Genomic DNA, 26,227 nt, shown 5'->3' with positions numbered 1-26,227 from the left:
TACTCTTCATATCCAAGGATTACTGAAAACCTATCCTGTCATCAGTGTGATAAAGGAAGAGTCCAGCTTGTGTTGATAGGTGAGCACAGCATCTCAGGGAGATATGTCCTCTGTAAGGTGCCACAAGAAGCCTGTCCTCAAAAGAGATCCCTCCCTGCAAACACCATAGCCCTCATCTGAACAACACAAACTGGTTGTACCCTGAGTGTACGCTGGGAAAAGGTCCAGGTTCACGCTTAGCCTTCTCCTGGACACCAGTTTCCACTGGAAGGAGACTTGTGCTCGTGTGCAGGAGAGGAGCTGCAATGCAGCCCAACGGGTTCCTGCCTTGGTCAGCCGTGACCAGGACTTTAGGAGCCAGAGGCACCCCTGCACAAAGGTACCTCCTTCAGGTACCAACCCAAGCATATTTCATAACCATTCTTTACCAAAGCAAAGCCCTTCCTAGTCTAAGGTTTATTCAAAGGACGAAGAGTTCAAAATCCTTTTGTTTAAAACTTGGCCATAGGCAGCAGCAGAGTCAGGTAACTGTGCGAGTGCTCTCAGTGCCCAGGGGAAAGCCACCTTTCCTTCATGGTGCCTTGCAAACAGCCAGGACAGCCCTTCATTTCACAGAAAGAGAAGCTGTTCTCAAATACTCAGTTGTATCTAGTATCCTGACATAGTGTACGACACAATTTGTTGTTTATGATGGCTTACAATATTGCGAACACTGGATTTCAGAATATCTACACTACTTTTATCATCAGTCACCTGCTGGGGGTCTATCTCAAAGCCTGAGCGCTGAGGAAATGTCTGCCTTGTCCATTCCTGCCAAAATTAAAAGTGCTCTGTGGTACCACGCTGTCATTTGAAGAGACTAGGACATTAACAACCCCATTTAGACCCGTTATCCACTGACTGCTAGACTATCTGTAAAGCTAACCTGAGATGACTACGTCTTCCCTAGTTAGACTACCTATTACTGTAAACATGTTTACTTGGACAGAGTATTCCTTGTGGCATGCTTTAAAAACAAATGTTTTTTCTCCATATCAAAATAAGACTCTCCTCATATCCACACTCTTTACTTGTAGCTTTAATTTGATCAGACACTGTGAATCAGTGTGGTGGAAAAATCTCATTACTTTGTAAAATTCTATTTTAGTAATAAACAAAAGAGCATTACTGTATGAAGAGGTTTTTTTCAACAAGACAGTAAAAAAGACCTCCATCTGTGCCTGAAGGGCATTTTTTCTCATAACTGAGTTTGCAGAGCTGGAGGTAGCTTTTTGACCCCTTCATGATGTCGACGTCTCGTTCATGGCAGCTACAGCAGCCCCAAGTTTACAGACACTGTAAGGACCCTCCAAGGTGACTGGAAAAAAAAAAATCAAGCACAGCAGCCAAACCTGTCCCTCCTGACAAGCTTTCAAAGAGCTCAGCACACTTGCAAGAAGTCAGAGAGGTAGAAGAGGGGAGAGATGAGGCTGACCATGGATGCTTTCCAGGGAGGGCAGCAGAATATCTACACTACTTTCATAGTCAGCAGCTTAGAGCAGTTCTTTTGCGAAAGTCACATAAGCAGAGCAGCCCTGCTGGAAAATGAGAACCAGGACCTGAGAGTGCCCAAAGGGCAGGGGCTAGCTACCACATCTGCTGCCTGTTTGTGGGAATTCTCTGGGGTCTTCATACAAAACAAATAAGAGATCTTCTTCCTTGAAGTGACGTGTCCTCCTATTGTTGCAAAATTACAGACAACTTGTTTGAAAATCAAGACATTTTTTTCCTGCACTACTCATTTATAACAAAAGTTTGACTCAGATTCCATGCAGATCTCCAGTGTTTGTACTTACCTTTCTTCTTTTGTGAGACCGGTCAGTCTTCTACACTTCCGAGCAAGAATGAAGCTGTAAAAAGAGGAAGACCACAAACAGTTTACTTCCATTATGTTACTACATTTTCTGCATTATTTAAAATGCCAATACCTTATGATGAGATGCTCATAATTCATAGTATTAGCTTTTGGGTCTCTATCCAAAAAATCCATTTCACCTCTCTCTATAACATTATATGCTATGCTTGTTGCTTGCAGGACTCACTGTTGAAGGAAGCACTCTGAGATTCAGGTTAGAACATTTGTATGAGCTGTTTCCCAATTGCCTTAATTTTATACAGCAATGCATGCAGGCATATAACAACAAGAGGTAAAGCCTGGGATTGAGCTGGAAATTATTGTTAAAAAAAGCTTTCTAAGACTGATCTTACTCTCTGGCTGTTTAAAAAAAAAAAAAGCAGAACAAAACAAAATATAATTCTAGAAAGCAAATTTTCATTTAAAGAACTGGAAGATTTGGGAGAGGCAAAATATTTGGAGAAAACTTCACATTTCTGCAATCACTCCCTTTTCTTCTCTTTTCTTTCCTCTTCTCCAATTTTGTATTTTGCTACACAAAAAGGCAATAGATAACAGTAAGAAAAGAGAAGAAAATTATAATTTATTATTTTTAAATTAGCAACTAAATTGTAGGAAGAATTGTTCTGAAAGTAAAGTTCATAGAACATATTCACCACACACTGAGAAAACTCAACTCTTTAACTATTTTAAAGCACTTTCCTTCAAAAGTAGCAGGTTTTCTGTTTCAATTGTTGCCTCTAAGGCAAAATAAAAAGGCATTAACTAGACACCTCTTTGTCTCTTACCCTATTATGGCAGGAAAGCTGCCATCAGGCTTAGTATCATCAAGTGTTAAACCAATGGCAGCATCCTCATCTTCAATGATCATGGTACCACAATACCCTGGTAAGCACAAAGAAGAAAAGAAGTTTGGATCCATGTATCCAAATGTAGGACCGAGCTTCCAGGAAGCTGTGAAATACTCAGAACTTGACTGCAAAAAGCCCTAAATAAATGGTCTAAATTCACCCTGATTTGAGCAAGGCATTGGACTAGATGACATCCAGAGGTCCCTCCCAATCTCTATTATTCTCTGATTCTGATTCTAATGTGGAGACATATGAAAACAAAGGAAAGAGAACAAAAAAATCCAAGTAAAGCGATCCCCATCAATTGACCGAGATTAGTGCACAGCTTCCTTGCAGTGTGGTGTTCCTTTGGCAAAGAGAAGTGCTAGATCATCTCTAGAAGAGAAAATTCAGATCTGAGATGTGCTGACAATTAACAATCCTTTTCAAGCATCTTTAAATAGAAAGTCAATAAAGGAATCTCCTATTGTTGAATTCAGGGTAGAAAAATAAATTATTCTGGCAACCTGGTTAGCAAGGTAATTATTATTCCATAGAAACAGTTTGCTCTCAGATACTGAAGATGTTCAAGTGCCTCCAGCACAATTGTTTCTGTATATGACATTTATGTCAGACATAGAAGGAGATATTTGTACATTGTTTTGAAAACATAATTGTTCTTAAAAGAAGAGTTTGAAGAAAATAAATAGTTCTTAAAAGAACAACAGTGTTAGCAAAGCACAGTATGCAAACTATGGTTCTACAGGAAATGGGAGTGACCTCTTGCCAATCCATCCCAAATCTAACAGCCAGAACACGCCAGGATCCAGAACTCTTAAATTCATTCACAGAGATGAAGGGTGGGTGACATTTGTAGACAAACACAGATGTGGACTCTTTATAACCAGTGAAGAGAAATGGGTGCTATTACATTGCAGACTGTTTTAGATTCAGTAAGTTCTAAAAAGAGATCTGAGAAATCGTGATGGAAGTATTCAGCATGTAAAGTGAGTGCGGGATGGTAAGCCAGCTGGAGATGTCTATGGGAAGACACTTTAAATTAATCCTGCCCAGTGCATCCAAAAGGCAGAGTTTTCAGAGGCTGACAACTGTTGGGATAAACGTCTCTCATCACGTATCACTTGTACCTTTAGATTACAAGTGGGAGAGACTTATCTCATACTCAGGTGCCTCTGAAGGAAAAGGAGAGGACAACAAAGAACAACCAAGGCAATAAGCACAGAGATGAGTTCTCCCTTCACGCCTAGCTCCTTCCTTTTTATTCTCATATCCACCCCTCTCTTCCTAACAGATCTCTCGAGTTTTCTCCAACAGGGAAGGCAAAAATGGCATAGAAGTGTACGACGTCTCCTTCTAAGGTCCAGCATCTACCAAACACAAAGTCTACTCGATTACCATGTACCTTCTTCCCTCTCTCTGTCACTACGATTCCCTTCAATTAAAATGTAATACCCTTCTTCCTCCAGAAAGTTTCCTTATAGTACACAATGCACTTGATGACTGAGCCCATGGGGACTCCGGTTGATGAGCTGGTTCTCATTGGCGGCAAAGGTGGGTTGAAATGAATCTTCAAACCAAGAGCTGGAGGAATGGCACTGATCACGTATTTGCTCTGGAAAAGAAATTAATACATAAGCCAAATACATTCTCCACTACTTCATCTAAGTATAGTGCTCTTATGATCTTGGCAGACATCTGGGGAGGCTGCAGGGTGTATCTTCTGAAGCAATTTGGCATTTAGCATAAGAATTGCAAAACTCAACCCTCACAAAATTCTGGTTGTTAAACAACAAACAAGCATTATATAAACAGCCATCTGTTCCAATGATGGGCAGCTGCTCTTTCCCCAGCACTTGAAAAAAGGCCAGCGGAAAGATTTTCTGTGTTACAAGAGTCCATAAGGTCTCCCTTCCATCTGGACTCCTCTGTTACGGCTTGGAAGCAAACCTTGAAGTGTTTTTCACAGAAAGTATATTACTAAGCTACATTTTTGTGTTCACATCTATTACTCAGGGACAATGAGAAAGTGCGACTTTATGTCATAGTCACTTTAACCTCTACTACATTTTTGTATAGGACTTTGGAGAAGTCAAAAGGAAAAGCTAAAGGTATTTTAGCCATCCCAGAACAAACAGTTGCTTAAATGTTAGAGGCTCCATTACCTCATATAATTCATGATCTAAGGTTTCCACTATGACACTTTCACCCGTCTGGTCGATGCGAATGACAGGCTTCTTCCAGCTTCACCCGGCCTCCCAGGCGCTCCATTATTTCTCACTGATCTGGCCAGAGCCCCCAACAATTTCCTCTCCTGAAACACAGGAAACAACACCTTGGCAAAGCAGAATGAGCAGAGCGATGCACGTGAAGCATTTATCACAACAAATGTTTTGCTTGGCATTCAAAACAAATTCCGTTCTTCTGTTGTTATCAAACCTTTCTAGGAAAGTTCAGCAGTCTCACTTGGAAAACATATTCACGTTCTGTTGTCTTTCAGCGAACTCCTCAAACATTTCCTGTATTTGACATCAGCCAAAACTAGAAGTACCAGTAACCTCATGAGAAAACCCTTCTCAAGTGGTCTCCAAATGGATTTCACAGACCTGTGTGAATCAGCAAGACTTCTGAAAAGCGCTTAACTTTTAAACCTTTGTCCTGAGTTTGCTTTTATACTTGTAGAGGTCTGTGCGTCAGAAGTAGGAAACCTCATCCTCATAATAAATAACGAGCTATAAGAAGAGATGTAGCTCACACCAAAAACGTATCCTGCAGTACGTAATCTAACCTAACCTGAACTCAAATCACCTCTACCACAACACAGAATTCAAATAATATTTTATGCAATGTATTTACAGTTAAATTACCTATAATCTTTGCTTATCTATGTGTATGTATGCCATTTTAACACATTTTAATAGTCTTTGTATTTTTAGTTATTTATGACTAAATAATCTGCATTTCTAAAATACAATTAGTAAAATTTGCATTTCTTAAGTAGAAGATAATCATTGAGTCTTTACTTTCTTAAAATGCAGAAGCAGCACTAATCTACGAGATTTTAAACATTTCAGAGCAATATCACATTAAGCAGAGGTGTTCACTTTCTTCAGACTGATTTAAAAATCTTAACAGTTTTAACCCATGGAAGCTTGCGTCTTTAGGAACCCAGCTCTGGGCTACATTTTCAGTATTAATTTGGAGCGCCCTACACTCTTGTGCAGCTAGCGTTGCCATCTCCATTAAGTGCTTCTGAAGTGGTAAGGCTTGCTTCAGCCTCATGACAGAAAGAAACATAAGTTAAAACTTTACTTTTTTCAACGTGGATAAGCAAAGTACGTGTTCTAACCAGAGCCCAAAAGGAAGCCAGGGTCAGGAACTGATACAAATCTGCTGATCCCTGGGCAAACATCTTCAGCACAGGAACAGCCTTCAACACTAGGTTTGCAAGATCACGATTAGCATGTAAATGAACAGAACTAGTTATCAATGTACTACTGGCTCAAAATCATGGACATCTCAGTTGGACTTCTGAACTAAAATAAACAAGCAAAAGAATGAAATTAAAACAGGGCCTGTCACAAGGTGCAGAAGGTGATGCTGACAGTACCTGCCCTCCATTGTCTGTTGAGAATATCCTTGTTGTCCCTCCACACTGCTTCACGTACCACAAAAACCAAAGGGCAGAGACCTCGTGGGGTTCAGACGTGACATCCACATTCACAAAGAGAGTTGCGAAACTCTTGGCAGCCCTGCAACAAAGACAGGGAAGCCAGCCGATTTAAAAAGGAATAGGGTGACAATCTTGGTCTTTAGTAGGGGAAAGACTATCTCGGCAACCTCTTCTTTCACTGAGAGCAAAAGATTCCTTAATTTCAGTTGAAGTAGGAAACAATATCAACTTCTTTCATGCAACATTTTAAAAAAATGTTAATCATTCACAGCTGTATCCCAGCAAAACCAGGGCCCCAGGAGACACAAAAGCCAATGAAAGCTTATGTCACTTTGTGCTACTAATGCAAAGTCAGCTTGTCACCCTAGACTCAGGATTAAGGGAAACAAGCCCTCCTGTCTTCACCAGACTCCAAAACCACCATGTCTTCCCATGGTTCCTGGGTTACATCCAAGATCTGCAGCTCTGTTTGCACCATAGGGATTATTCAATGTTTGTCATAAAAAAGTTAGGAATCTTGTCTAAGCTAATTATCTAAGCTCTCTGGATTAGTCAGCATCCCCTCACTGTCTACTTCTCTGCTGTGCTCAGGGAGGGTCCTGTGGCTGGAATGCAACGAGGAAAAGAAATGTAAGCAGGAAAGCATAAGTGAAGAGTCAGCATACAAACATTCATGAAAAAGTCTGACAAGAAAAGGAAAAGATATTTTCTTTTTCTGCTTCCTTTCAATCTTCAAACTTCAAAAAAAAAAAAGTGAAATGCGTACTCAAACTGCTATTGCAAGCAGCTGAAGATCTACATAGAAAAGGGCATCTTCTGTCCTTTCTAAAAATGCAAAAAAGCTGATCCATTTTCTGAAATACAGGTACATTCTGGTTTCATTCTTGACAGCCAAAAATAATACAGAAAATAGTTTGTCTGTATAGACACAACCTGTAAAATATGATCAACTCTGAAAGATATTTTGTCTAATGGGAGAATTAGTATATGTATTTATTATATTCCATAAGCAGAAGGTATTAGATGGTGGTTAAATCCTCCCAGTTTCTGCTGCCTTCTCACATTGCTTTTCAGCATTTCAGTTCCCCAGTTTCTCCTGGTGTCTTTCCTAGAAATGCAGTATGATTTCAACCAAGAGCACTCAGGTATTTCCAGCATGCAATTCTAGCCAAAAGCAAATCTGTACAGTCTGTTAGATGAGAGGAAATAGTAGAAGATTACCCTTCTGGATCATTACCTTCCAGGTTGGGAAGTTTCTACAGCACGTTACCTAAATCTTGAACAAACTGAGCAAATCAAGCTGAGATGCACATACAAAATCTGAAAAGCATCTTGGAATTAAGGGAGGCTGACAGTTACACCAATATTCAGGTAAAATGTCAAGTCTTATTCCATCAGAGTTTGAAAAAATATGACTGTAGTCATGTGAGCTATTGGATATGGAATGACTACTGGTGCGTGGCATTTTGCTAACTTCTATAGTTCCTCACCAAATCAGAGTTTCAGACGGCCAGCAGAACCACGAGCATACATTTCTATTTGGTTTACTGAATACGTACAGTGATACAAACGAGGCTCTCTATAAGCTTTTCTGCAATTGTTTGAAGCTAAAGCAAAACAACCAGAAGATAAAAGTTTTTGGACAAGACCTGCTGTCCGTTAACAACGATCATGTTGCTCTCTAGAGGCTGGCTGAAGCTGTAAAAATGCCCCTGTTGACGACAGCATCACCTTGAGCAGGTGCTAGCGGGCTTCTGCACCGAGCTCATGCAGGCTCGCTGCAGTCGCGTGTCGGGTGTTTAGCAATTCTGAAGAGGTTGCTGTAGACATCAATCTGCTTTACAGCAATGCAGAATTTATGTTGTGTTTGGTGGTTTTTTTTGCTTCAGTGCGAAGAAAACCAATCAAACTGTTGTTGAATGGCAAGTAAAGAAAAATTGCTTTGATGTATACATAAAAACAGGAAGCGTTTCAGTTTCCCTAGGTGGTATATAGTGCAGCAGTTAAAGAATAGAATGATGGGTGTTAAAGTGATTTAGTGCTGTTTCAAGACAAATGTTATTTTTATAGCGCTTTGGTAAAATCAGCTGGTCCAGCACAGAACAAATGTGTGTTGTTCCATCAAAGTTTGATTCAAAACCTGCTGCAGCCAGAGCATTTTTCTTGTAAAAGTTAAACACACAGTAAAGAGACAGAAGTGCATATAACAGATGAAGGTACTACCTATGTCTTCAGAAGTAACTGTCCCCAAATACGTTCTCCTTATACCTTTAATTTAGTCTAAAAAGTTACAGAAATATACTAGAATCTACTGTGTGTGCTGACAGGTGTCGTGGTCCATTATTACAAGATTTTCTCACCCTATTTCTTTAAGAAGGCTGTATTCTAGAGATAGTTATACCTGTTCACAAAGCAGTAACGCTTATTTGGAGCTCTAAGGTATATAAATATAAGCTATTATACTTCATATTAAAGAGTTTCTTACTTTGTCCAGCAGATTTTATCAATAAAATCTTGCATAGTCATTTTGTCCCATTCTTCTGCATGTGGAGCCTTCCATGGGGCTTCACTGGGAATCTAAGGAGATACAGAAGAGCATCCCTCAGCAAATGAATGAGTAGTGTAAGAAAGAGACAACAAACACAGTCACAATCAATCTCATCTTTACATAGTAATTCAGCCTACAAATTCCTGGCAGGTAATACAGCGAACTTAACAGAAGATGCTTTTAGGTTTTTGTTGTTTGTTTGTAGATTTTTTTTTTTTAGATTAAGAAAAGAGAATAATTTTAGAGTTAAGAACTTTGCCTAGAAAGGCAAAGTACAGTGCTAGGGAATGTCTCTGAGTTATTCCATATTTCTCCCACTCATCTATGCGAGTAACAGCAACCTCTTCTCAAAGTCTTGTAGCTCAGTTAACGGAAAACACAAACTACTGGTAACAAACTAAAATGGTTGAGCTGAATGTGAGGGTCGAGAAGGACGTACGTTTAAAGTCTGCAGGCCTCTTAAAATACTACTTGCCCAATCGTAAGGCAAAGTGCTAAACATCACATGCATAAACCCTGATGTTCATACAGCCAGAAAAACAGAAGTATGACTGCAGACAGCCTCAGCAGCATGGCCTTCAGAAAGCTTGCCAGGATGCCACTTATAACATATGCTTTCACCATCGGTGCGTATCGAAATGCATGGCACGATGCTGCTCTTGACAGCACCAGGTTTGCTCAAGGCAGAGCAGCTTGGCCTATGTGCATCCTAGTCCCATCTTCACTCTGTCCCTCATGGAGACAAAGTTGAGCTGAGATAGTCAGCTGCAATTCCTCATGCCATACCTCCTTTCCCATTTCATCCATGGTCCTCCATAGGTTGTTGTAGTCCAGGTAGGCCAATGGATTCCACATAGGAGGGAATAGACCTTTAAAGGGGTAAGACTTACCCTACAAGATGAAAAACAAACAAAACATCATAAAAATTAAATAGCACCATAATCATGGCTTCCATGTGCAGGATGCTGCACCAAATGGTTAAGTGTTCACTGGGAGAAAGTACAAACTAAATCAATACATATAACAGCTTCTGACAGATCATTTCTGTGTGTGCACGTAGAATAACAGGCAATGAGCACAAAATGAAACACGGGAGCTTCTGTCTGAATGTAAGGAAGTACTTTTTCACTGTGAGGGTGACCGAGCACTGGCACAGGTTGCCCAGAGAGGTTGTGGAGTCTCCACCCTTGGAGATATTTGAAAGTTGCCTGGACATGGGCCTGGGCTACTGGCTCTAGATGGCCCTGCTTGAGCAGGGAGGTTGGACCAGTTGACCTCCAGAGGTCTCGTCCAACCTCAAACATTCTGCGATCCTGCTATTCTACACGCACAACCTCAGTGTGATACACAGTTGAATTAAGTCAGCTGTGTGCAGAACTAATACTGTCTTGTGTATTCAAAGCTTCATATTGGGCACTTCTGCGCCCATACTGGCACTGTGCAGTAGAGTCACTAAGATCAGACCAAAGAAATTAGATGGAACAGCACTGCTCAACTGAGATGAAAAACTGGCTATTTGTTACTGAAAAAGAGGAACACGTTATATTTTTTTCTCCTAAATGTTCATGAAAAGACCAAACTGTTAATTGTATTTAGTGGGGTTTTTTTCTTTCAAAATCAGACAAGAATGGCTTTAATGAGCTTTATTATACACTAAAATCATAGCTCAGAGACCTTCCTGGAAAAAAATGGTTTCAGCTAAACTAAAAATTCCCAGCCCTACAGAAAATTTAGCATTCACTAACAGTGACTCATTCTTCCAATCCAACACCTCTGGCCATAAGTTCCAGACAGTGATAGTGTGGCCAATATGAATGTCCTAATTACATCATTACATATTTAATAGTTAGATTTTATATATCTATATCTCCACTACTAGATATACAGAAAGTCTAGCTGAATTAAGAGTGGAAGACAACAGGTATTTGTAGAGCTATTTTATTTACATGGGATTTCTCTGGCCGGCTATATGGATGGCAGCACAATAGCTTTTAAATTCACAAAGAAATGCTCATTAGTATTATGTAGTTACTCATTTTTTCATAATGCATTCTGGACTCCATAAAATGGATAAACAATAAAGGCCATATTGTGTGTCATAGCTGATTTTTCAAAGCTTATGTTAAATTATGTATTTAAGTGGGCACTGCATCAGTATGAATGTCAATTCGTAGAAGTACTAACTTTTAATAAATATTTGATGTAGTGCCACACCAACTCATCACTAAAAAAAAAATATTTACACTGGCTTCAAAAGAAATACTGCATTAAGATTTAATATTTAGAACCAGGAAACAACAACACTGTGTCTTGTTGACAAGTGTCTGAAGACCACTTATTCGAAAAGTATGAGGCTTGATTTGATTTAGCCTCTTTATTAATAATGTGAGAGAAGGAACAGAGAGTATATTATTCAAATCTGCAGGTGTTTGCAAGCACTAGAAGAAACAGTGAAAGGGTACAAAGGGATCCTAAAAGACTTAAAATTTGGTCCAGAAATAACAAATGAGATACAACTTTGAAAAATGCGGCTAATAACTTTGAGGACTTCTAATTCAAAGTGAGGGACAGTTAGAAAGCAGTTAAGGAAAAAAAAAATCAACCCTAAGGATAAGAATAAGAGAAAACTGGTTTACAAAAAAAATAACAGAACAGGTTAGAGAAAGTGAAAACGAAACGTTTTTTTCACTGTCATGGGTTAGGCCGCTCCAGCTACCGAACACCACACAGCCGGTCACTCACCCTCCCCCACCCCCAGGAATGAGGGAGAGAATTAAAGGAGAAACGGGAAACCCGTGGGTTGAGATAAGAACAATTTAATACAGATGATTTAATACACAGTGTAGATGCTCACCACCCCCTCTTATCCGCAGCCCGTCTTGTCCTGAGGCTGCAATCCCAGATGAACGCGAGGCCCCGAAATAGAGAGGGGCAGAGAGAGAGAGAGAGTACTCCGAGAGTGGGAGTACTGGGAGAGAGAGGAAAAAAAAAAGGCAACAGAGCAAAAGTGCAGAAGCGCAAAATAGCAAAAGCGGTGAAAGAGCCAAAGCGCAAAAGCCCTTCTGTCCGGCTGTCCCTCACTTTTATACTGGGCATGACGCTGCACGATATGGGATACTAATTGGCCAGTTTGGCCCTCAATCTTAAGTTCCACCACAAATCACAAGGGGAATCATGGCCCCCTTGTCCCGGCTATGCTTCTGCTCTCCGGCACACTGAAAAGTCCTTGGAATCTCATGTCCAACCACAAACATCAGCTTGCTATCAACATCCTTCTCAGAGCGAGCCTCTGAGTAAAACCAAAACACGGAGCTCTTCTAGATGCTAAAAAGAAGAGCTAACTCTGTCCCAGCTAAAACCAGGACATTCACCTAGTCTTTGTATGGACTCAGGACTAACAGAATCCTTGTCAGAAACACCAAGGTAATGAAAGTTTGGAAGAAGTTAAAGCGTGGAAAGAATGGAATTAATTCTTTGGTATATGGACATATAAAGAAGTAGCCGCAAAACAGCAATTTCATTTTGCAGTGCTTTTGAGGAGACATTATGGTTTGTAAAATACCAGAACATCAAAATTTTTAAAAGTTTTCAATCAGAAGTTTTGTCATAGCCAGGGTAGATCTCCAGTCACTTCATAAGCCAGAGGTACCAAGGTTGAAAGCTTAGCATTTCTAATTTAAGAAAGGACATCACAGAACATGTTCATAAGTACTCTAGAAAATAGAGAGGGTGTGGGTTTTTTGATTCAGCATGGAACCAAGTGCATTTCTACAGCTCTTGTGCTCAACCACATGAAAATACATTAAATTGGAATCAGGAAAACACATCTGTGTAGATGGAGATGAACTCCATGAGTTTGTCTCATAAGAAGCATTTAGTCCTGATGTTTGGGTACTAGTATGGCATCTCTTAACTTGAAATTAATTTGAACTGGGGCACACCTTCATAATCTGCTGCCAAAGGCTGTGAAAGAGCAGCACAAGCTCTCAGACTGAGTACTGTCCCAGCTAGTAACATCTGAACCATGTTGGTAATTACCTTTTAGCCCTTTTGGGCACCTTAAAATTCCATAACTAACTCCTATGGCAGCAAGGAGTCAGTTTTACTGTGCTTTCTTCTGAACACTGGGGCCACCCTTCACTAGCGTAAACACTGTGCAGGTATTCCCAAGACAGAGCATATCAGTTTGGTTTGAAGTACTTAGTATTGCCCAGATTTCAATTTATGAAACACGTATACTGCTGTGCTCAAGAAAACCAGGACAGCATCAGAATGGGCCATTCCAATCACTGATTTTGTTCTGAGCTTCCTGCACTGCCAGAGGCAATCCTAAGTTGAGTTATCCCCTCTGAGTTAACTCAAGCCTTTACGAATTTCCTGTGGTGCTTCCTCCTGAGCATATGGCTCAGAGACACACAGAACATGTCTTTGTTTTAGTATTCTTCTATTTCACTGCATTTGAACAGCCGAAAGCGAAATCTTGGGTATGTCTCTTGTGCAAAAATCTGGGGTGACAAGTCTCACAAAGAGCAAGAACAAACTTCGACCTGTGAAAGCTACTTTCAAGAGCTGCTAAGACATTACCTAAGGCCTGACTCTTATTTCCTACACAGATAAAACTCCAGGAGCTGTCAATCAGAATTTTGTTTGAGAAGAAACTGCAAGACTAGGCTCTATGCAAACACAAAAACAGCAGCACCAAAGAAAGCCTAGACATAGCTCTGAGTAGTTTCCAACAAACTGAAACATTTCAGCTCTATTTCTGATGAATTTGCACTTTTGCAAAAACAACAACCTTATTGATATTTAGGCAAAATTTACCTATTTCTATCATATTGCTGGGAATAGCATTCTCCATACCTCCTGGTGCTGTATAATCTCTAAAGAAAAACAAGACACAGATGAAAAATATATCCCAAGATGCACAAAACATCTCCTTTTCAAATATTTTTTATACCTAAATCAGAGCTCTATAAAACCAGCAATAATAACCACCCCTTCTGACCACTTGACATGACATTTCAACACCAGTACTGTAATACTCAGAAATATTTCTTGCTTTTTTTTTTTTTTAGGGCTTAGTGGTATTTAACACAGGCATATATTTATTTTTAGAAAACTGCTTCATGCTGCCATTTGCGATGCTTCCAAAAGCAGAACACCAGCATCAGCAGCTGGAGGTCTACCTGCTATTGTATGGGCCACTTGCTGCGCACAAAGGCTGTTGCTGCACTATGAGCTAAAGCATACTGAAGAAGTTGAAACATTCGGGAGGAAATTTATGCAACCAGCTGTCTCAGGAATAAAGAACAGGGAAATGAGAAATCCAGTGTTTGTCACAAATATTACAATTCTCAAGAGATTTTCTCAACCATCTGTTCCACGTCAACAATGTTTGCTTAGTTACACGGGACCCATGTAATGTAGTAATATAGAAATAAACTTTCTACATATATCAGTCTCTTTCAGGTCAAGTAGCTGACATAAGTGGGTTATTACACGGGGAAAAAACAGACAGGGCAACTGAATAGTTTCTCCTGAGAGGATGGAGGGGTGAGTGAATGGTTAGCTGAAAAGGACATTGCTCTGCCAGGAAATACCCATTAATAGCTCAATGCAGAGTGGGATCTCAGGAGAAAGTCTGCTTTTGCAGGCACAAGATAACTTCATGCTCCCCTAAACGTTCTACACCCAGGGACCGTACGAGTGGGATGCAGTATTGTGAACTGAAGCCCCTGGTGCCTGTGATCTATTCATTTTTTATAGCATGGTATAAACATCTTATAAATATAGTCAGCTTTCATTTGAGAAGAAACGAGATGGTGTGGTGCATTCTCTGCATCACTGAATGAGCACAGGTATTCCCTCAGCTAAATCGTCTAAACCTTGGAGTAAATGATGCTAACTTCACCAAGACGTCACTCTGCATGTAATTCACAGTTACATAGGTTTATAGGCACGTAGTGCCCTCTGCTGATTCACAGCACTGGTACATCACACACACCTTGTTCTCTCAACTTAAAATCCTAGTATGTCACTCATATAAAGCACAGAAATGGTGAGATGCAAAGTTGTGAGAAGGAAAACGAGAAACAGAAAAGCATCACTTCAGGCTGTAACTCAGTATCTGTCTCAGATATTCAGATTCTCATCTGTTGCCCATGTGGAAAACTATCCTTTTGGTGTGGCAAACCTATCTTTAGGTTTGTTTTTTTTGTTGTTGTTGTTTTGTTTGGTTTTTTGTTGTTGTTGCTGGGTTTTTTTTTCTTTTGTTTTTAAGCCATAGCATGTAAGAATAGGCATTTTTGTGACCAAGCCTCTTGTGTAATCATAATTCTCAATAAAAGTGGCAACTAGCTGGACCAAGTGGTATCTCCAGCTGCTAAGAGAGATATACAGGCATACTTAGAAAACTATAACAGTGTTGAGCTTCATCGAAGTTCCATCTTTGAGCGATTGTTCATGAGCTCATATGCTCTGCTGGTTACTATACTGACAGATATCCCAAAGGTAAAAAGATGTAAAGGTTAGAAATATAATGCAGCACAAGAAAATCTCGATAACTAATGGTGCAAAGCTACAATATTAAAACATGCCAACATATTCTCTAAATATCTTTCAATATCAAATTTGAGATCATCAGCTGCGGATGCCCAGAGTGTTTTGAGAAATTTGGTCAGCAAAAGTAATTTCATTTTAAGTGTAACAAAGCCATACACATTGGCTTGAAACATGCATCCTGAAAAGGAAGGAGCTAATTGGGAACAATTTGTTTCTGCCATATTATAGAAATAAGTCCATCTTCACTTTGTCACAACGTTAGTCACACAATCCACTGGAATATTTTTCTTATCTGAAAAAGGTAGAATAAGAAAAAAACAACACTGAAGTGATTTAAAACGGGAAATTGAGGTTCTGCTCTGAATTTAAAAGTGACTATAACTATTTGTTCCAATCAGCTGAAAAGAGAGTTGACTACATCTTCCTACTAGAACAGGATTTTTTGTTTTCAGACATTAAGAAATACCTTTACAAAAAGCATTCAGGTGTCTTATGAAGCAGAGATTTATAGAGACTTTGTTTCTAAATACTCTCTGAAACTGGCTTGCATGTGGCTTTCAACACCTGAATTAAACCTGGCAGCAAAGTGGATAAAATCAACAGAAACCTTTCAGTATTTCTAGAATTAGTCTTAAAAAAATTCATTCCCCTCCCAAAAGCAGATAAATGGGCAAAAAGAAATGAAACAGGAGAAAAGTGGAGTTTCATTTGGGAGAAAGCCATCTATTGAACTCCTCCCACAGATAACATAACCAAACAGACAAGGCACACATGCTCTCTCACAACTAAAACACTGTCTTTAAAGCAGAAGATAATGTTAGGCCTCACTAGTTTTGTTTTTGAGATACTCCAGGTTATCAAATTTCTTACCTAAAAAAAAAAAGCTTACAGAAAATTTTACAGACGCGTAATACCCAGAATGCTCAGCCAGCTGTTCCTGTATGAAATACACATTTCTCTAATTCTGTTTTTCTGTAGACCTCAATCAACTTCTCAAGGGAAACAAAATCGGTTCTTACAATCAGATGCAATCGAAGCTTTTCTCCCAGCAGCCTGAATTAAATAAGCTAGGTGGGAGCACAGCTCCTTTTCCTTATCTCCTAGGGAACAGACCCTGGGGTCTGGGAGGGCTAAGACTGAGGAAGTTGCTTTCCATGCAGATTTAATTAAGAAATGCATACTTTATTTCCAGTTCATTTTTCTTACTACTTTCATCTTCGTATTACTGCTGGGTCACAGCTGCCAGTCTTCCAGTCAATCTTCAGGATCAATAAACATCCCTTGCAAGAGCTTTCTTTGCAGTCCCCTTTGACAGAGATCACTTTGCAGATGTGCTGTACATAATCTTGCTTCTTTTAGGCTGCTGGAATACAAATATTACCCATCTTTTAATTAAAAAGGCCTAATTATGAACTTTGTTCTTGCAATTACTGCCAGGTGGCTGGCACAAAAGAAAGGAAGATGCCCTTTTATTTACAGGGCAGGTCCAATGAGACCGAAACAAGACTAGCCTTTCCTATACTCCTGCCAATGACCGCTCCTCATGCACAGCATGGAGGACATCCCTTGTGAGAGTCTGGAAGATGCTTTCACCAACCTCAGCCTATTCAATCCTCCAGGCTTGCTTTCAAGGCTGTCAATGAGTGCAATTATTGACATGAAGTCTTGTGACAGGAATGCTTTCCATTCTCGGATCTAGTAGAGAGCTAAAATAATTTAAATCTGCATTCCAATAATGACATGTGCAACTACCATGGCCCTGTAGTAATTTAACCATCTTCAAATTTCCTTGGCTTCCTTTTCAAAAACACCAGATGCCCAGCTTCTCAAAGATTCAGATATATTCTTCTCAGTTCCCCAAGTTCTTGCTTACAAACAGTCAGCAAAAGGGAAAAAAAAAAAAACAAACAAAAGATGTGATGCCATTTCGCCTTCATTTAAATTGATAGAAACTGAGAGTCTTGCAGACTTTTCATTCTCTGACGGCACTCTAATTAAGATACACAAAGAAAAATGAAAGCACTTTTATTCCTAGTTGTTCAAAAATCCCTTTAAGCTGTTATGCTATAACATACTATATCAGGAGATACTGCCCTTAGATTTGCAAGAGGCCGGTCAAAAGCTTAAATAAAATCATATGCCTAGCTTTAGTGCATATATCACTGATATCACAGAAGAAGCACCCTAATTCTATAATTGTAGATACCAGCAGTCACTTATCCAGCTGCTAATTAAATCCCAATACAATGGGACCATCACATTTGTATCATGACAAGACCACAGCAAACTGCATTTTACTAAGCCAATAGTGCTGAAAATGAATGATACTCAAGAGGGCCGTAACAATTTTTTTTCTGCAGATCTATTGTAGATCAGCATGTAACCACTAACATTAGTGCAGATTTGTGGTCCTAGGTTAAATGTATTGCATGTATAAGACTAAATATTCACCTTCAGTGACATGCTGCAGACTAGGTTCAATTAGCCATTCTGCCCAGAGATGCTGATTGTATATGAAAGTTGTTGTTAAACTTGAAGAGGACAAGACACGCATTTGGACACCTCTAGCCAGTGCTGCTGGTAGATAAATGGGCATAAGAAAACTTCATTCTTTTACAGGGAACTTAACTGAGGGAAACGACATAATCAGCAACTCACTGTCAAGAACCTGTCCAGCAAGTAGGGAGAGATGCTTCACATTTCACCCAGCATTTTAACCTGAAAGAACCTTCTGGCTGTGTGCAACGCAAAGTCTGCCTTTTGGGTGCTAAGGAAACAACCATCAGAACTTATCTTAATTACCAGCACAGGAGGAATGCTTCAGGTGCAGCACACTGTCAAAATAGCCAGTGACCTAAGTCAGCTGTTAGCACTATCCACAGTCTGCACTCAGACAACACAGAGATTAAAAGGAATAAATGTTACTACCATTTCTAGCAACGATGCTATAATCTGGGGAAATACCAGGAAGGATCATGGCATTACCTCATAGAACGTTATGGTGGAAAAAACATCTGGAAAGAAAATGACAACAAGCATCAATGGCAGTCTGGTTCCACAGGCTAATGTCTAGATTTGAGAAACAAGCTTTGCTGGTCTGACATAGCCAGGTAGAGGGATCTCATTGCCAGTCTATGTTGCTGGGTTTTCATTCAATCTCTCCATCAGCGAAAACGGGATCAGAAGGTGCTCAGATGGCACCACAGCAGGACAAAGGGCAGGTCATCCTGATTGTGTATAGAATTTCATAGAATATCTAGGTTGGAAAAGACCTTAGAGATCATCCAGTCCAACCATCCCCTAACCTCCCATTAAACCATATGAAGGAATCAAGTTTAAAAAGACTAATTTGGCAAAACAAGTCATACAAAGAAACGTTTCTTTCCACAGATTTAGGGTAACGGAGTAAACCAGTCCGCAGTTATCTTACTTAGCGAAGGAATTTGTGTTACACTTGATAACACTCGAGAAAATTGTGGTTTAAAATGCAATAAATTTGCATGGCTATTGGGACTGCACAAAAGTGAAGTGCAGTTTGAATTAATGAAGAAAATATGCTGGTAATTAACCCTCACAATAATTTATATGTTTTCGTATTTCAATACTTCTTTCCAGGGACTGTTACATGGTAAAGGTAAAATTACCCAGATTATATGTATTTTGGTTTGTTTTTCTATGACAAAAGCTGTCATTTCGGTGAGGAAAATAACCACCAGTCAAAAGCTACAAATCTACCTATCTAAGGTAGGGCCCTGAATTCTGTCTTGGGAAAATAAGGAAAAGTTATCCCATTTTAAGAAGTGTTTTACATCTGCTTACCAGTCCAATGGTAGCACTTTTAGGAGGTGACTTCTCAGATAGTTCTGCTTTTGCTTCTTAAAACTGGATTTATGAATCTAACTTCAGTTACACCATTGAAAAGCAATGGTGTTCAGGCAGCAATTTGCCTACCAACGCTACTTGCAAAGCAATCCTAATTTCTCACTAAGGCTGATGAACCAGTATTTACACAAATGAAAAGAAACATACTCATCTCCTTTCAAAGACCATGAAAAAGGCTGCTTAACAAGTAGAGGGAAAGAAAAAAAAAATGTAGGGCAAGAAATATAATTTTGAGTTTCTGTGAAGATATCACACCAATATAAGTGAGACCAAAATAATCTCACAATAGAACCTGACATTAAAAAAGATTAAAAGCAAAAAAACCCCACACAACCCAATCAAGCTGGTAAAGCCTAATTAGCAAAGACCCACCCAGAGATCAACAAAATGCATTCTTTTCATTTGTAGTACAAAGAAGCTGCATATATTACTTGTATTAAAAAGTCTCTAAAATGAATTTAATTAACTATGAAAGGCTTGATTATGCCTTTGGGTATATGTAAAAACAGCAAGCTGATTTTACAAGATGCACTGTGATGCCTGAATTGTAGAGAGAGAAGAATTAAACCTTTAGGTTTCTTCACCTCTCTGGGTTCAGAGAGAGTTTGCGGGTCCAGAATGTAATTAGATTTGGCCACAATCACAAAGCTTAGTCAGCACGTGAATTCAAATTCATGCAGGGGCAACAGACCTTTGTATCTTTTGGAATCCAATTTGCAAGCTATGACTTGAGAGTACTACTTAAATTTCAGGAAGCACACAAGAACACTGTCCACTTTCAGGGAACGCATGGGCAAGCCACATGGCTGAAAGTCAGAGATCTGTAAGGAATGTATTACAGTTACATGAAATGCAAAAGGCTGAAGATCATTACATTGACTTTGCCCCAAAACAATGCATATGTTTACCATACACTGTTCATCTTCCAGTTCCTTAACCGCGAGTAATTCTTTAGCCATGATAATACTTCTTTTCCACAGTTGTATAAACACAGAGGCAAAAGGAAATAAAAGATTTAAAATGAGTGAAATGAGGGGATCAAAGGAGTAGCTACTGACCGTAGAACATCTCTCTACTTGATTCTTGGTTAGCAGGAGTCCTGGCACACAGTTCTCTCCCTCCTCTCTTGAGAGCTCTCCTACAGGCAGCCACATTGGGAGCCTGAGCCTACAAGCTGAATCCAACCTGCAGGCTCTCAGCATGCCTTGGGAGCACCTCAGCCAGGAGGTGGGATCTCTCTCCTTGGAGACTTCCAACACTTAACCGGAATGGCCCCCAAGTAACCTGACCTAACTATGAGGTAGACACTGCTCCAAGCTCAGGTGGAGTTGGAATGTCCAAAGGTCTCTCTGCCAGCCTGGGACACACCCCTGAATGCCAGCAAGTCCCATCAGTGCTGGGTAGGGAGGGAAGCTGAGAGCCTTGACTCACAGCAGCACTCACCAATCTGACTAAAAGGTATCCATAGATGACGGTAAAAGGCTATGCACAACTACTGGCAACTCAAGCGATAAGATACTTGTGATCAAGGGACAGAGAGATTGTCCTTGGCAAGAGCCCAACTTCTACTTTTGTGCCGTTCTCTGTTTTCCTCACTCTAAAAGCCTGTTGGAAAAGGCTACTTCAACCAGCATAGTAATACCAATAATTCCCCCACAAGCTGGTTCCTAGAGATCCTAAAAGAATCTTTTAGGGTCTGGCTTTTCAAACAAGCAGCCATGTTTGACTGGCTGCTGATAATAAATCAGGCCCAAGTGTCAGCTTCAGCATTGGCTTCAGTGACTTCTGGCAGCATTTGGAATGTCCCCATGCTAGGACAGCGAGGTTGTCCTGAGAGCTGGTCATCTGACTGGCCGTGTCAGTTATCTTCTACCATTAAGGTCCTCCCCTCACAGCATGACCTCCTATCACTATTGAGGAGGACTGAAGGCTAAATAGTATGAATACACATAAAATTTGGCTTTGAGGATGATGCCAGAGGCACACGAAACATCCACACAGCATGAATGTACTCTTATCTACACAGAAGAAGTAATTGTGGACAGTCATCATAGCAAATCACTTTGAGATACACTTCTTTTTTATAACAATTGAGTGGGAAAAGTATTGGAAAACATGGCAAAATACTTTTTCTCTATTGCTGTTTTTAAAATCGGACAATGTTTCTTTACCCTTTGATCAAACATCAACTACTATCTGACAAATATTTTGCCAGTCATTGCACAATGGCTTTCATAAGCATATAATGAAACTCACTGTTAATTTGCTCAGGACTAACATAGAAAGTTTCCTTTCTGGGGAGTGCAACACTGCTCTATATCAGGAAAGGAGAAAGGATGTTCTTTTGGAAGAAGCACAGTACGAATACTGAGAATACGTGGGCTTTTCAACAGCCTTGCCATAGCTGTCCTGTTTCAGATCATGAACCGATCGTTTAGATTTGCCTCCCAGGAATGTCTGAATCCCAGAGCCTTTTGCAATTACTATTACAATGCCTTTTGCTACTCTGCAGGTTAGTTTCCCCCAGCAGCAAAACCAGACTTAACCTCTCAGGTTTTCCTTCAGTCAGCATTATAATTGTCACTGGCTTAGGAAGCCCATCCTGAGAAAATGTCAACCTGATTGAAGACAATTCTAGGACTCTGAAAGCGACTTTCAGATACCTCAGGCAGGGTATATGAGAGCTGACCTGTACAGAAGAGTCACAGTTGTACTGTTCAGAAACAGTGAAGCTTCTTGAGAGCTTTTAACTAAGAGCTTAGACCTGAACCAAGGCATCAGCACAAAATGCATCTACAGGATACATATGTAGATGTGCATGCATATAGTAATTTGTATAAGGTCTTCATTACCAACGGACTTATTTTTCGAGAAACTCAGATGATGAATACCTAAACAGGTATACTCCGCTGTAACATGGATGGAAACGAGAAAGGACATCACTATAACTTGTCTGTCTACAGCAGCATCCTTGAGAGCATCTTACCTTGACATGGTGTATCAGGTGCTCAACTTCATTCACTTTATACGTCTCTATTCCTAACTCTTTAGATAACCGCAGGACACGGTTTTGTGTTGGCCCCACGTAAGCTCCACCAAGGTCCACATATTTAACTTGCTTATTCTAGTTTATCACACAAAAGGGAAAAAAAAAAAAAGAAAAAAAATAAGCTCTTTGCAAATGGCACCAAGTTAAAAGATCAAGCCAGAGGAACTCTTAAGTGAAATACTCCCAGAGCACTTTGGCCAAGATTCCTCTCCCCATGGAAAACTTCGTTCTTGATAGAGGTTCTGGTGTGGTAATTATTGAGAATCTCAGATAAGGAGTTCATAACCAGCTTTTGCTGACCTGTTGTTACATACAGCCTTAACAAATATGAGAGGAAGAGCCTGACAGGCAGAGAGAGAAGTACAGAGTCAGAGACATCTGTGCTGTTCTTGCTCTGTCGGCATCTCGCCAATGGACTAGTTCAAAACAGACTGTACTAGGAAATAGCACAGTTAAGATTTTCTAATGAGCAGAGTGGGAGGAGGTCTCCCCGGTCAAGGTAGGGCAGAAGGTGAAGGAATGATGGGAGACACGCCATTCCTCCAACCTATGTCACTCCTCAAGGACTTGTTATGGTTCAGCTCAAGGCTCTTCATGGCATGGTCGGCCTACAGGTGTTTTTTTTTCACAGAGATTTCTCCACCTGTCTCTCCCTGGGAAATGATTTGAAACGAGCCAATCATGTTCTCCTTGTCAGAGGAAAGGACTGGTAACTCCAGAGCCTGCAGTTACACGGAAAGTATTCGCCAGTCTTTCCATGGCCATTCTGCCATCATGTCAGTCCTCCCTACTCTTGCTGGTACACTATCAGGAAATTTTCCCACCTACTAGTTCTCTAGAAATTCTCCTCAAGCAGGTCCTCTAGCAGGAAATATAAATAAATACTTTAGATACACTAGCCATACAGTATAGTATCCTATACTATATATACACATACACCATACACGTGTAATTATACTTACGCATAGTATATACTATATGTATGTATATATAGTAGAAATGGGTTTGGAGATAATTACCCTTACAGTGAAAGTTCTTCCCCAATCCTGTCATGGCTTCCAGCAGCACCACGTTCAAGCCTGACTCAGTCAGCAGTTGGCTGCTGAGAGGACCTAAAAGATAAAAACAATTAAAGAATACTTCTTTATTACACACCCCATGGCTTTTGTGACTTGGTATGTAAGCACTTACATAGCTATCCATCAAAATCCTGAGTTTTCATTCAAACACGTTAACAGGGGGGTGATGTGGGATTAAAAAAAATTAATAATCATGAAATGGAACTGAAGTCACATATTAAAACAGTTTGCAGGCAAATTTTACATATGCTGAGAACGTTTTGCACCACATGCTCAGTGCTTCTGATGCAGAAGTCCAGCACTTGTTATGATGGTCATCCAGCCAGGCAGAGAACTCAGGGAGAACAGCTTTCTGTTTTCTAATACAGCACGTCATCATTTAAAATCTCAAGAAAAAAAAAAAAAAAAAAAAAAAAAAAAGAAGTGAAGTTTTATCAGGATTGTGCTAATTTTAAAAGCAAAAAACTGGTCATAAGTGTCTGCTTTCCAGCTTTGGGTATTTTAAAGTACAACCGCAAAGTTCCCACACAGTCAGGTCACAGGTTTCATCTCCTGAAGAGCCATGGTCACACTTGGAAGAGAAAATACACTGCTTGTATGTGACAACAGAAGAAAAAATATGGGTAAGTGTACCCCAAAAAACTGTTTCATTCCTCATCCATTTTTTTCTTACACTTTATTTCCATCTCACAATTCTTGAGGCTGAGATATCAAGACAGGAGCAATGGGCGTAAAGGAGGGAACACCTCATTTTAGTTCCGATGCCATAAATCCTCACGATTGCACAGAAAATATTAGTCAGGCCTCACAGCAAGTGAGAATGAAGGGAACTACAAAGAGTGCAGAACATGGAGTGAACACAGCCCACAACCTCTCAACTTCTAAGATTACCTCTGCCCTTGGTGCTTCAGATACAACATGAGATTTTTATAAACTGATGTTCTCATTTTGACCACATGTGGTGAATTTCTAGTGGACGACAAGAGAGATATTCTAGAGGGTTGTCTCATCCTCTTGAACCGATAGAAAGTGTTGAAGTTCAGCACAGACCAGGCTAGAAACCACACTCATGCATCATAATTTAGCTATCCTTTCTGGCTCTCTGCCTTGTCACCATCAGCAGGCAATCAGTTTCCTCTCTGCGTCCTAGTACATACAGTTTTTGAGAAGGAGGTGTCCTGAAACCACGACAGGAAGAGACCAAGGAGATTGTTCCAAGCATAAGGCAGTCATTGAAGAAATAGCAAAAGCACTTGCAAGAAAAACAGATGGGCGATGCTAGCATGGCAGGACTGAACGAAAAGATAATGAAAAAAACACAACAGCCCTGGAGAGAGAACAATAGTATAAGAGCTACTGAAGGTGCTACAGAAATCCTGGCGGTCAACTAGTGGCTTGGGAGTAGGAGAGATGAGTCTTGTTCCCAGCACTGCACTGAACCAGCTGTACCATGCTGGTTAAACCACTTATGCTCTTTGTTTCCCTATCTGTAAAAAAGAGACCATGGTGTAAACCTATCTTTTTAAAGGTCAGATGTTTTCTGAAGAAAAGCAGCAGATGTTTCCATTAAAAGATCATACTGTTCCGCTTTTATTTCTAGCTTCATGGGCTTATTTACCTTGGGTTTTCACACAAGTGCTAGTGAGAAAACAGTAATGACACTGATAAAGGTCTTCCCATATTCCTTATTGAGGAAATTATATTGCGAACATCTAGCTGGATCAGTGTCCTTGACTACACTCACAAATATTTGAGGATACCAAGAAAGAATAAAATACAGAAAACAGTCATGGTGTGCAGACCACCTCTTCAAATAACTTGCAAAAAGAGGCTGGTTCTTGAAGGAAAAATAGGCAACGAAACCCCTAAATAAATATAGTTTCTAGTTAAAGGGAAAAAAAAAAGTTGCTCTTCATAAAAGACAAATATTTCAGCAGTTGGGACAAGATCAATAGTATTTTATTAATAATTTACAGAATGAATACATAATCTGAGGCTGTTGTCGGTGCGGTTTATGTTAGCTTATCCCATCCCTGGAAGTGTTCAAGGCCAGGTTAGATGAGGCTTTCGGCAACCTGGTGTAGTGGAGGATTTCTCTGCCCATGGCAGGGGGGTTAGAACTAGATGATCTTTAAGGTCCCTTCCAACCCTAACCATTCTATGATTCTATCATGCTAACAGGTAGTGGCAATCAATTAATAACACTCAGTTACCAACACTGATTAAAGAATGTGAAATTTGACTTTCTTTATCAAAATCTAATGAATAAACACTTCAGTACAGCTGGGAACAAAGGCAGTGTACTCCCAAGAGCTGAATAGACAGAGAAGCTTGTGAGAGGATATCTCTCTAGACTTTACTGAAATACAGCTGACACACAGAGAGGTCTGCCCAGATACCACCTCCTTGTTTCCTTACACACCTTTCATCCATCCTATCACACCTACATACTATTTACTCCTACGGTTTATTTTAGGGCAGGTGCCACCTTTTTTAATCCATAAATTCACAGATGTACCTGTTAAGAGATGACTAACGGTTTACTCTTTCTTGATGCAAATACAAAAACCCAAACTAGTGTGGAGGGGAGGACTGGGCTCATTAATATCTCGCTGCCCTATGCCCATCCTCCAGCAGATCAGATCTCTGTAAGGGAAGTAACATGTCCCCGGGCTTGACTCTGTAGTGGATGT

At 40.0% G+C, this 26,227-nt stretch overlaps 1 protein-coding gene across 1 annotated transcript in view; it reads right to left on the bottom strand.

Moving 5' to 3' along the window:
• Positions 1–25,967, bottom strand: part of LOC104382192 (amine oxidase [flavin-containing] B) — a 33,695-nt gene extending 7,728 nt beyond the window's left edge. The window contains 13 exon segments of the mRNA XM_086608505.1: positions 1,836–1,889; positions 2,683–2,779; positions 4,198–4,357; positions 4,908–4,982; positions 4,984–5,015; positions 5,018–5,051; positions 6,353–6,494; positions 8,901–8,992; positions 9,750–9,854; positions 22,393–22,530; positions 23,475–23,496; positions 23,498–23,557; positions 25,912–25,967. Coding sequence (XP_086464631.1) covers positions 1,836–1,889; positions 2,683–2,779; positions 4,198–4,357; positions 4,908–4,982; positions 4,984–5,015; positions 5,018–5,051; positions 6,353–6,494; positions 8,901–8,992; positions 9,750–9,854; positions 22,393–22,530; positions 23,475–23,496; positions 23,498–23,557; positions 25,912–25,967 — 1,067 coding nt within the window.
• Between the last annotated feature and the right edge of the window lie 260 nt (positions 25,968–26,227).

This window comes from Tauraco erythrolophus, chromosome 1 (genome assembly GCF_009769465.1).
Source record: "Tauraco erythrolophus isolate bTauEry1 chromosome 1, bTauEry1.pri, whole genome shotgun sequence".
NCBI lineage: Eukaryota > Metazoa > Chordata > Aves > Musophagiformes > Musophagidae > Tauraco > Tauraco erythrolophus.
Note: the sequence above shows the minus strand (reverse complement) of the source record. Positions and strands in the feature narration are given on the sequence as shown.